General features: G+C 45.4%; 1 protein-coding gene across 1 annotated transcript in view; it reads right to left on the bottom strand.

Annotated features, from left to right (window-relative positions):
- Adgra3 (adhesion G protein-coupled receptor A3) overlaps window positions 1-13,108 on the bottom strand; it is a 93,784-nt gene that overhangs the window by 23,389 nt on the left and 57,287 nt on the right. Inside the window, exons 11-12 of the mRNA XM_032916124.1 lie at window positions 6,303-6,464; window positions 3,840-4,043 (exon numbers count right to left, since the gene is read on the bottom strand). Of these exons, the coding sequence (XP_032772015.1) occupies window positions 3,840-4,043; window positions 6,303-6,464 (366 nt within the window). The remainder of the gene's footprint in view (window positions 1-3,839; window positions 4,044-6,302; window positions 6,465-13,108) is intronic.

Below are 13,108 nucleotides of genomic sequence, written 5' to 3'. Positions count from 1 at the left end.
ACCTTGGAGAGCCAATGCACCATCAGAAGACTTGCAACTCTTCCAGCAAGTACACAAAGCACCTTGGGATTAACAGTGACTAATTCCGTGAAGAAGGAAAAGCAGCAGCAGTCTGCACAGACGCCAGAGGGAGAGATCAGCAGAGTGTTTTCCCAGCCAGGAAGAGCTACACACACTTGAGAAAGGGCAGGAATCAAGGTAGGAAGAATAAAGGCACTTAATGACTGGCATGGGAAACGATGAGCTTCAGCTGGGGTAAAGCCCCAGGTGTCTGCGATCAGAGACGTATGGGATGCTCAAGGATAACTGGTTTCTAGTCAGTTCTACATGGCTGACTCTTAGTTACTCAAAACACTAGCTGACTGCTCACACCCTTGGCAGTTCACCAGCAGTACACTCTGCTGTATTAGAGGGGCAGCCCTGGATTATGGTATCAATAGCAAAAGGAATCGCTGGGAAGGAAACATCAGAACAGTTTTGCACGCGGTACATAGGAGTGAATTCGGGCACCTGCAACTCTTACCGTGGAGCCTACTGAGGCCAGGCTTCAGAATCAATCTGTGGAAGCTGACCTGCCTCACATGATCCTTGTAGCCTCTACATACAACTGTGACAACAAACAGTGGGCACTGAGGAGAAACCAAGGACCCAAGGGTAGGGTATGAGAGGACTGGCCAGACAGTGTTAGCTAAGACTTACTAGAGGTGACATATGCACTGGGTCTTATCATGTAACTAAAGGAACTAGAGAAGTGGGGAAGAGCATAAATTCCAGTAAAAGGGCTAGCATGTGCCTGGACAAGTGTGAAAGACAAACCAGGGCAAGTCTGCTATCATTAGACAGAGAGAAGCAATGACAAGGGATGTGGGACAGGAGAGCTCAGGGCAGATGCCCAAGCCAATGGCAGACTCTTCCACAGACTTGCTGTCCTTATAAGAGGCACAAAAGATCAACTTTGCATCAGGATAGACTTGGGGATGACACTATGTAGACTTCGTAGCATCAACAGCAGCTACTCACTATGGAAAGCTCTTCACAGCGCTCCAATGGAAACCCTGAGGGTCAGTGCGCACTCAAGGGCTGGAGCAGCAGGTACATGGCAGGAGGGGATTTCAATGCTGCAGGAACTACCAGGTTAACGATGGTGCATGTGTGCATCCAGCAGTCAACAGTCCAGGTAAAGAAAGCATTTAAGGAATGGCCTCAAGACAGAGGTTGAACAGGAATGTGCAATGGCTTGGCGAAAGCAGGCAGCTCCTAAAACATAGCATGACTTCTTCACTTAAGAATTTTGACAAAGGAACACGCTCAGCAGAAAACACCCTTTGACCTTTGGTTCTCCCTAGGCTGACAATTGGCAGTGTCACACTCTTATAATACTGGGCAGCAGCGGCAAGCACACATCCCCGCTAGCCATGAGGACATCAACATTCCACAGTATCATGTGCTATTCAGCTAGAAAATACAGGATCTCAAGTACATGCCCTATTTTCTCAACGGCACATTTGCAACCAAAACTTGTTCTAAAGGGTGAGGCTATACTCCGAGCCAGGAAAATCTGCATGGGAAAGTATGGATCTGGCTAGGGTGACAGCATGCAAAGATGCACAAAAGCAAACCCAAATATGCAAGGAGCCAGAAGCCAGATGCCTTGTGCTCTGTAAAGGCGCCTTTCATACAAGCTCAACCCAGGTTCATGTGTGTCCACACTGAAGAGGGGTGCGGTGAATGGTCGGATGCAGGAATTCAAGTAATCTAGGCTGCATATTGCTGAGGCACTTTTTAAAGTACACACAGATGGAACAAACATTCCCAGCTTTGATTTTTAAGGGTCAAGAAAGTCCCCCATTAGTGACAGAGCTGAAGTTCATTTGCTCCGACTGACATCCAACATGTAACTGCATGGTGAAGAACATGTTCCTCCCAACCCTGCCTCACCATGACCATCTAGGGACAATGACAGAGTGCCTTGTTCCCCAGCCATGGGATGATCTTAAAAGGAGAAGAGTCTAAGGTGTAGCTCCCGGAGTGTTCAAGAGATGCCCTCACTGTTAGCTGGGAGTGTACTCCTGACACAGAGGCAGCCTGTGAAACCCAGGAAGAGTACAGTGACATCACTTCCGTCCCTTTCTACCAACTCTAAGCCATCAATCTCAAGTCCTCCTCAGAAACACATGCCTATCTCAAGTGCGCTCAGCATGCTGCTCTCTCTGCTTCACTTTACAGAGTATTTTTTGCCAAGAAAGGTACAGGAAGGCAAGCCAAGCTGAACTACAGGTGGTGACTGTGGTACCGTGTACTCTCACCCGGCCAAGAGTAGCAGATCGATCTGGCCAATTCGCCAAGGCATGGCATCATCAGATGTTCTCGCCCACTCCAGACTGTCTCAGTGGCTACCATATTCCTACACTTAGCATTCTTGGCTGTCCTTACGAAGGGCATCAGGGTAAACTATGAGGACATACAGGAGTTATGCATCCTGAGTGGACACATACTAGGCACCTTGAGAATGTCAAAGCACTTCTGTCATCAGTTACTTGGTAGGCTCCTTCTATTGAGAAGCCACAGAGAACACAGAGAGCTAAGTGGAAGGCAGGCGAGTGGGGCTGCCATTCTGTTTCCAGTGCTTTGTTTCAATGCAGCTGAGACAAACTCTGAAAGTGTGCAAATAAGCTTTCTTCATTGCTCAAAGACAGTAACAACAACGATGCTTTTGAAAATATATAATGCAAATTTTGGACTTTTTAAAAGAACATGTCACATATTGACATTTCCAAAAATAAGAACATACATCAAGGCTGATTTCTGTAGACACTGTAGGCACATTGTCAAGAGCCATAATAATTCTAAGGCTCATGAAAATGCTTTAAAGCCTTAAAACTCAAAAGTAGAAAACTTTTATATGAAAGGAAATATTTTGATAAATATTAATATATCAGCCTTTATACCGTGGCAATCAGAGAAACAATAGACTTAAGTGGAGAAAGTCAGTATGAAGGCAAAACGTGTGGCCTATGAAGTCTCCATGGTCTACCTCTGTCAGAGTCTCCTTTAAAACAGCAGCATACTATTCCAAAGCTTCTCACCAACCCCTTTCAAAATACATAGATGAAAAAACAACAAAACAAAAGGCCCAGCTATTGGCAGCATTGCTGAGGAAGAGACCCCTCCCTTTTGCCAGCTGCAGTTGGGAGAGCTCGCCCTGATGAGGTCTTGAGAGAGCACGAGAGCTGGCCCTGGATATGGGGTTGTAGGTGAGCTGGCCCCAAGGGCATGAGTGCCAAAGAGCCAGGGGGCCGAACAACTCAGATACCTCTCAGGCCCTGATCCAAAGCTTAGACTTGGCCCACACCAACATCTACCCAACTGAGGAACTGCTGGAGAGCATGAAGGTACCTATCCTACAGATCCACAACTACAGGATCTTTGCAACATAGGGCAACAAGAGGATATCCAACAGGAGTCCCAGTGAGATCCCAATATTCACAGAGTGGCAGAATCCAGAGGCCTCATACCCTACCAACAAGTCATTGCGATGAACATTTGTAAACAAAGAAGTATGGACAGAGGGTATACTGTGGCACACACTGTGGCACACTGTAGCAGCCACAGTGAATTTTTTTTTTTCCTCTGCTAAGCGGGAGGTTACAAGGCTATGAGGGAGGGGGGTGAGTATGAGGGGAGGGAAGAGAAGTAGTATTGGAGTGCACAGTATGGCATTCACAAAGAACCAATAAAAAGTGTAAAACACACACACTTCAGCAAGATTTCTGTGTAAAGTTAGACTGTATTCAAATGTGAGGGGAGGTAACTTTAAATGAGCAGTGAAGACAGCACACCTTCAGGGCCAGGCTGGAGAAGGTGCTGGAAACATTGCACTTGAAGCTGAGCTGCTTGTCCAGGTTCCCGTCTGGGTCCCTTCGCCCATAGTCAGGAAGGCCTGTGCGGTCGGAGGCAGCCACTTTCTGGAACACGGAGCAGGTCATTCCTGTGAAGCCAGCCGCCTTGATGGCATAGGCCTCCAGAGCAATGTTGGGCGAATACTGCAAAGGTCAAGCAAACCCGAGTTATGCGAGCTTCGGCATGCGGAGTGAGACAGCAGGCACTGTGGCCCAGAGTAGAGCATTTGCTCAGCACACACGAGGCACCGTGTGAACCTCAGCACTACAGATAAAAGAAATAATAAACATAATTTGAAAAATACCTTACAGCTAATAAACTCAAATATGAGGGTTTTAACTCACACGATGAGCTGGGAAAACAATCTGTAGCAACCCCACCCCCCACCCCGATGCACAGAATGACTGCAGAAAGAAGAGGTAACGCTCAGACTACCCACACTGTCTCTTCATGTGGAGAGCAAGCAGGCTGTCTGCACTGAATTCAGAGAAAAAACCAAAAATCTGCAGACTCATTCTAAAGTTGATTTTTCCCCCTAAAAACCTAAGGCAGATGCTGATCCAAATGGCAGAAGATAAACTGAGTTAAGTAGTAAATTAGGTCAGGATAATTGCCTAAAACAGATGGCACCTGCCGACACTGTAGCTTTAAAGGAATTCAAAGGTGACCTGAACTTAGGGGACCACGCTAAGATGTACAACCTATCAATACACAAACCACCATGGCTGGACCCTGGAGAACCCCCCGCATGCCTCCCATTCACTACCCATGCCAGGGAAGGCACAGGAAGAGAAAAGGGGACAGTTTCACTTTCAAACCTGCCAAAGTGGCAGGATTAACTGTGCGTCTAAAGAAACCGTGGTCACTCGCCTTGCTGGGAGGACGATTATATATGCATTAGCTTTGGCTTCACACAGTAACCCTGTAAAATCAGCATTAATTACACACATAAACTAATAACATATACTCCAAATAACTGCTGGATAACAATGCACAAAAATCCAGTAGAGTTTCTGAAATTTCACATCAACCACAATTGGTGGGTGGAATTTCCCCGAGGAATAAGAAAGCTGTCCTTCTGGAGAAGCCCTTGTCTTCATATTCTCATACACCATCTTGACTTTTCTACCAACCCCCACCCTCACCCTTTTCTTGGTTTACTTCCTCCAGGCTCAGATAGCCGTGGTCAACCATCATCTTAAAGTACTAGGTAGAAATTTCCAGCTATAATACTCATAAATATCTTTCTTCACTGTTAGAATTGTTCCACGCTACCATTGGTGTTATATCAATCTCTTATTGTGCCTGATTTATAAGCTGGGCTTAGCAGGTATGAACACAGAGGATAAAATGGCATATGCAGGGCTCTTGACTACCCATGGCTTCAGGCATGCACTGGGGTCTTAGAATGTTTTACCAGGAATAAGGAAGGCAGCTGTGTAAGCAGATGTGTAACTCTTGGAGCCTGTTTTACATGCAGAAATGGCCTTCACTCATGTGCCATCACTTTTATGATGCCCTTCTATGGCAGAAGGACCTGGGAGGTACAGCTAAGTAATAAGGAAGGCTGTAAGACGGGACCAGGTGTAGACAGCTGGGGAGGCTATTGAAGACAAGTCAGTCTCAAGTCAGGCCCTGCATCCAAGAGCAAAACTGCCATGAACCTAGCGGTGAGACAACAGCTACATTATGCCTCTAATTACATAATTATTTGGGGACAGAATTCTAACCTTAATTGAGCTAACTGTACAATAATGCACAGGATGATCAAAACGGCTTCAGGAACCATAGAACACTCAACTTCCCTGGAATAGTCAGGAGCTGAAAACCATTAATCAGATCACAGTACGATAGCTAAGGGAATAAGACATTTATTTATCACATTTTTAGAACAAAAATAAGCAGTACACAAAAAAATTTACAAGTTCAACTTAGCATGAGCATAATTTAATGCTATTTAACTAGAGGTTATTATATTGTACTAACTTCTTCCAAATGTTGGAGGGCAGCCCAGCCCTTTAGGAAGGAACCCGAAGCAAGCTATCAGACATTCTCCTGCAACATCCTTGGTGCTCAGAACTGAGAATTACCTGGGATGGACAGTGGGTGGCATGCCAGGAGAGCCACACAAATAGTTCTTATTTTTGTTGTAGAATTCACTTCAGTGGATTAGACAGTGACAGCCATTCAAATTACATAATACAAACGTATTTCCCAGTTTCTGAGAAAACAGATTACTTAGAAGCAAAATTAACTTCTCAAATAGTTTCAGAGAAAGACATTCTGTGCTTATCAGCAGTAGCAGAGACAGTGACACCATGAGAGGGTAGAGACGAGGCCCTGCTAGGTTGGAGTGGCCATAAGCAAATCCTCCTGCGGGCCTATGACGATGCTGTACTTACTGTGGAGTACACGTGAGCCCCACTGGCCAGGCGATGTGTGGCAATGCGCTGCAGACACTGGACAATTCGGCTGCAGGCCTTTGCCTCCCTCTGTGCCAGCCACAGCACCCGCTCATCAGCCAACATGATGTTGCTTGCCACATCAACCATCACATCACCAAGCTACAGAGCAGACCAGAGAGGAGAGAAGGATGTTAAAAGCCAGGGCAAGCTGCTGAACAGACTCAAAATAAAAACTTAAAATGAAAAAAAAAGTTTTAAAGGATGAGATTGGCTTCTGTATAGATCTGATGTACGAAAACAGTACGTGTTTCTCATGAAAGCCCTCGGATAGGAACAGCATGCTCAATTATGGCCATTTGGTAATATTTAGCTCCAAACAGTACTTAAGTAGCCACTACATCACTAGTGACAAGACTGCTGTGTATCATCTCAGAGGAAAAGAAAAGCAATTAGATTAATTAAGGAGGAGAATGTGACACACTGTCAGAGACAGACTTCAGTTCATCACCTAGAAAACCATTATGAACATTGTGTGTATCAGACTAAACTATTAATTACACACTACCTACAGTATCTCTTCCATCTCCTGGAGTATTCAAAATACCGATCACCTTCACCAACCCCCAGTACCCAAAGTGTACTGTGCACATGTGTGATTTCCTCCATTCTTCACAAGTCAAAGAGCGCCAGAGAGCCCAAAGCCATGTAACGACTGACCCTAGGAGGCGCTCCTCCCTCTCCTCTGCTCCTTGCATCTACTCGGCTCTCACTCGTTCAACTGCACTTTATAGGTACCAGCATGAGGCAGTAGCAGGAACAGATCACTGACTTCCTGGTTACTGCAGTCAAGTTACCACAGAAAATACACTCAGCAGCCTGTTTGCTAAAGAGACCCACCCACCTCAAGGGAGTTCAGAACAGCATTAGATGTTCATGAAGAGAGATCCTGGCAGACGATACGAGAAAAAAAAAGCATTCCAGAGGCTGGAGCAGAGCTTTGCAAGCCAGCTTGTCCTCACACCACAAGGCAAGCATCAGTGGCGTTAAGCTGCAATGCCAAGCCAGAAAGCCAGCAAATGGCTTTGGATCATCCCAGAAGAGCCCAGCTAAGGCCCTCAACACTGTTCTGCATCCAATACTCTGTACAAGAAGTATGAATAAGACGGCTGTGGAGGGTTAGGGAGAAGTCCAGTCTACCCTACCATGGTCCACTTAGAAAACAAGTCAAAGGAAAAGCACCAGATGCTCATTCTATGACCATGGCAGAGCAATCTCAGTGCGTGGGTGAAGACCAGCACTCTGGATGACCAGCCAGACGCCTGGCCAGACAGGCCCCTCTCTGACCCAGAGAGAGGGAACTACAGTCCAGTGCCTTCTGCACATTTAAGTGCCAGCAACAAATATCAGGCTCCCAAAACCAAGCCTCACACAGAGTAAGAACGAAAACGATGCTGGCCTTTTTCATTATTTTACTAGTTATTTGGGGGGAAAGGTAAAGATAAATAACCATTTTGATCCCTGAAGCAGGCCTGCTTTCTGAAACAGAAGGCTTTGTACTGGCTAGAGCCATAAGAGGGCACCTTGTTCTTCAGATTTCCTCTGCAGAGTTAACCGGCAGAGTAAAGAAACCTGATGAGGACCCCTAGACATATCATTTTGGAGGCTCATCTTGGATTTCTTTTGGGGTCACCTCTATAAGATGCTACTTCACATATGACAAGTTCCCCAAACAAACCATCAGCAAATGGCTGTCTGCATCACCAACATTCACACTGGCACGGTTCTATTCCGGCCCCTTAATAGACAGACTTCCTGTTAGGCAGACAGATAGGAAGGGGGACCATGGCTAGGTCATAAAGGGGGTGAATTTCCAAGATGGCCAGCTTCTTCTTCAACCTCTGACTGGAGACAAAAGCCTGGCAACTCAAAGTTCTTGTATGCTTTTGTGTCCCACCGACACACTCCCTGCTGAAGACCAAGCTCAAGGACTGCTCACGATGTGTCGTAAAATAGTTGTGGGCCAATCGGCTTAAATTCTTCACATCTTACATTAGGAGAAAAACCCTTCAGAGGCCCTACAGAAAAGACTGGACTTTTCAGCTTCTGAGTTCTCCCACTTTTTCTCAGGGGGCCTGCTGCATGTGTGTTTCTTCAACCACAATACAAGACTTCCTTCAGATGGTAGGAAAGGAGGTGGGGGCACTCTGTATATCTGTTTTTAAATATCAGGGCTTAATGCCTGTTACCTATCACAAACCTGGGTCTAACTATTAAAAAGTCCCTAACTTTGTACTGCACAGAACATCAAAGCTTCATTCCGACTTTAATTCCCTATAGTCAGGGGACTAAAATGTATTTCCATATATACCTTAGTATCTGTGCAAGACTAGCCAAACTGCCAATAGCTATCAGTGGTCATTTAATTCGTGGGTCAATGTTCACTAGTGGTGCTCACTGACTGACTGTGGCTCACTATTCTGAGCCGTGGAAACGGAGCACTGGAAGAATCACACATGCTCCACTTTCCAGCTTATAGCACAGAAAGAAAACAACCTTGGAATTCTCATTTGAAAATGTGATTCCCACTGAAATCACTGCCATGACAGACTTATCAGGGTAAAAATGTGACAGAGAATGATGACATATAATCAAAACATTCCATTTCCACTGACTCCCACGCTCTCAAGGAGCGTCCCTCCAAGCATGAAGCAGTATCGGGGTCACTGACAGAATAGTTAAGAGGAACTGGGCAGGCACAGTGGTAAAAGCCAAGCATGTGGAAGGCGAAACTGGAGGATTCTTTGTGTCCAACAGTTGGGAAGACCAACTTGGGCAGCAGTGAGACCTCCTGTCAAATAAAGAGGAAGAGTAAGAAGAGGAGGAAGTGGAAAGGAGGAGAGGAGGGAACAGGAAATGAAGAGCGGAGGGGAGGCACAAGAGAAAGGAACAAGAGAAAGATGAGTAACTGGAGAAAAAGGAGGGGAAGGCAAACAGGCGGAAGAAAAGGAGGGAGGGGAGAGAAAGGCAAAACCAGGGGAAAGGATAGGAAAGGACAGGAGATAGAGCAGCAGCCATGGCTAATCTGTACAATGTCACTCATTTAATGTCATAGAAAACATGGGCCGCCCATATCCTACGCTTTCCTACTAACAGGTACTGTGCTGGTAAGGACCCTTATTTCTGAGTATAGGAGATGGCTACAGACTCCTACAGCATTTTCTGTACCTGCCAATCGGATCAATCAGACATTTACAAACATGAACTAATGAACTCCATCCTTACATGCAAATTGAGAATGGCTGGAATAATGTGTTTTATGTTCTACCATTCTGGTTTGCTGTTACTTCAGGATTTTATGCAAAAATTTAACAGGCAGTGTGATGAAGCCCTCAGACACGCTCAGTGACCATCTGAATTGAATTGCTTTGGTTATGAAAACTTCAGAGATAAAATACACAAAAGCCCTGATGCACTAAGGCAAAGCCACAAATACGAGCTACTACAGAATAGCATGATTTTAATGAAATGGGCTTTGTATTTTTTTTACAGAATTAAGCACACGAACTTTCTGAGATCTGACAGTGAAGCCTGACAGTCATGTCACCACTCCTGAAGCCCTATGGTTATGACGTGAACCAAACACTCTGACCTCCAGGTCATGCCAGGATCAGAAAGAAGCTAATCACTTATATAAAGGAAAGAATGACCCACATAGTAGAAGTCACAAAGCAGCTCTGAGAAGTTCTTTTTGATCACACACACACACACACACACACACACACACAAACCTGATTCTTCTTCTGATCCTTTCATGACTTTGGCACCCTACAAAGTAGAACCCTAGAAATCCCATGCTAAACATAGGCCATAGTTCCATCCTACTTTTCTTTCTTATACCTGTATGTGGGCTTTCAGGATTATTTTCTGATCTACTGGGGCTTCCCCACCACTATGACAGATTCTGAATTCTTTGCATAACTGAGTCACAGAAGCATGGGGTATTTTGTGACTATCTGCTAAAGGAAATATTCTGGTGACAAATCCCTTTCCTGAGTTCTTAGCCATTCAGCATGGAAGGATGAGAAAAATGGCTCATTCTCCGCTACAGCAGTCACTCTCGTGGGCTCTCTCTCTCCTGCAGACAACGTGCGTCCAGGATCCAACTTGGGTTTCCAGGCTTAGCAACGGGCTCCATCACCCAGAGAACAAGCCCGAAAAAAGGTTTTTTGTTTGGAAAAATTATGTAAAACACAGCAAGTAAAGTCAGCTCTTAAATACTCCATTGCTGAGGGAGGGGAGGAGGCTGGGTGGGGAGAGGTAGGAGAGAACTAAACCCACAGGCTATATAAATAAGATTGAGGACTGAAAATCCTCCCAGTTAGGTGAGAAGATGAGACAGGAGCTAACAATAACATTCTCAACACTCCAATAAAATGTTCACAGGCGCCTAATCCCAAAGGGAAAAAATCTAAATGAACAATATAATGTAAAAATGGAGACTCGGCAGCCCCTCTCAGAGCCTCTGCTGAAGAATCTTGCAGCAGATTCCCTGAACTCATCCTAGGGTAACAGACTCACGCACAGGTGGGGACAGGAGAGCCATCTGTGTTAGGAACACAGCAGGTGACCTCTTCAGGAGGCTCACACTACCAAGCACTGGGTCTTAGAAAAGCGTAGTGAGCAAAGCGTGGCAAGTACGACTAGGTGAAAGAGTTGGGAAACACTGGAAACAAAGGTAACCAGAAGCACCAGCATGGACGGCTACATTACTATAGTGTACGTGCACAAATACAAATGGGTAGACAGAATGCACAAAAATGTGCTGAGTGAACCCACTGGGGCCCTTTGTTCACGCAGTAAACTGAAGCGCAGAAAAGGACTTGAAGGCAAAACCAATCCTGCTGTTCATGAACCTCTTCCTCATCAGACACATTAAGTATTGGCTTCATAAGAAAACCTCTTTCAGTAAATACAGAGGACACATTTATCCCCAGACAGGGAACTTTGGCTGCCTTTTTATGGCCACTAAATCCACCTTTTAGGTCTGTCCTGGTGGTATCTCTCAGTAGCCATGCTCCTGGTTTAAACTGGCTGAAATCAACCTTGGTTTTCAGAGCAACAGCAATCTGTGAGCTGTGTACAGAAGCATGGGCCACAGCCACGCACAGGTCTGGCGGAACGTACTTGAGAAGGCATTTAATACTGTCATATCTTATGTATCTGCATCTCAGGCCATCTTATCATAATTTAATGCAGTGGTAATTAACTTAAAGCACAGTCCTTAAATCCCATGATTTCTATTTATTACCCTAATAACCAGTGAAAGGCAAAGCCCGCAGTTCCCAAAGGACTGCACAGGATGGTGTCTCCAAGTCACAGGGAATCAGTGTATACTTCCAGGATTCAATCATGAAGCCTATTATTCCTTTGATTTTTGATAGGTTGACATCAATTCTTTTTGATGAAAACTGTAAACTTTACTGTATTAACCAGAAAGTGACAAAAACACCCGCCAATGAAATGTTCAGAAAACTACCTGAGTAGCTCTTAGATCGGGCTGGAGATCGGAAGGCAGGAGGCCATGGGTCAGACCCACAATGCTGTCCAATAATAAAGACACACATTCCGAGATGGGAACCTTCAGAATCCCATAAAAGGAGACCCAGGCTTGGAAATTACTGTGCCACACTGTGTCTCCTCAGTTCCTTTACTCCTGTATAGAAACTCTGTAAGCTAAACAGAATCAATACCATCCTAGTTTTAGAAGTGAAAAAAGCCCATGGTAACCATTAGGTCATAGCCCAAGAAGACACTGTCAGCCGAGACAGGGAAGCAGGCACCAGAAGCACCAGGCACTGTTACTCAGCTACAGCGCCACACTGCTCATTTTGTTGTGCTTTAATTTTTTTAAAGTTGTATTTATTATTGTCACTCTTGTGTCCTCTGTCCATGTGTGAGTCCAGGTGAGTGCACGCCCTAGGGCGTGTGTGTTTGTAGGCAGCGGACAGTGTTCAGGAATTGCTTCTCTCTCCTTCTACCTTACGTTCCCTTATCAATCGGGCTTGCACTGGCAGCATTTTTACCTGCTGGGCCATCTCGCCAGCCTCCACACTGCCCTTTATAAGCTGAGACTGAACAGCAGTTCTTCACATCCAACTGCAGCACAGGAGGAACACACATGACAATGTTTCAGAGCTCGCATTCCAAATGTCACTGTAATTATTCCGATAACTCGAAGCCCTCCACTCTCTGAGAGCAATAGCAATCATGTGGGCAGCTACCCTGTGATTATCAGCAACAACGGAGGGTAACAGCACCCGTCAAATCCAAACAGTTTCTCCCAGAGCTAACAAAGCTTCCCAGGGGAAGTGGTTGCTGCCAACAGCCTGGGACAGTTTATCTGAAAACCAGGGTCCGTGAGTTCAGACCACAGCACTGAAAGTCTCACTGTCGCGAGAAGTTGCCTATTACCCAAGTTCCATTTATATACACACACCATTTCCCTCCTTCATTAACTACACCCTATCAAGTACACGCCAACTGCAGGAGGGCTGCAGTTACCAAGTCGCTAGCAACATGCAAGACTGCAATATTCTAAAAAAGGAAAGAAAATCCTTGGTTAAATGACGTAGACAAAGAGGGTATATTATTTATCTAAAACACTACCAGCAATGAATCTGTGGTAAGTCCCCAGTGGTACAAGATAGGACATGGCTGAGAGCAAACAGCGCACTACAGAACACACTTCCGGGTCCTCCGTGATGACTCCCACGGTCTGTGTCCAGTTCAGCTGATACACTACT

The sequence above is a fragment of the Rattus rattus genome, chromosome 11, assembly GCF_011064425.1.
Source record: "Rattus rattus isolate New Zealand chromosome 11, Rrattus_CSIRO_v1, whole genome shotgun sequence".
Taxonomy (NCBI): domain Eukaryota; kingdom Metazoa; phylum Chordata; class Mammalia; order Rodentia; family Muridae; genus Rattus; species Rattus rattus.
The sequence above is the reverse complement of the archived record's forward strand: the minus strand, read 5'-3'. Positions and strand labels throughout refer to the sequence as shown.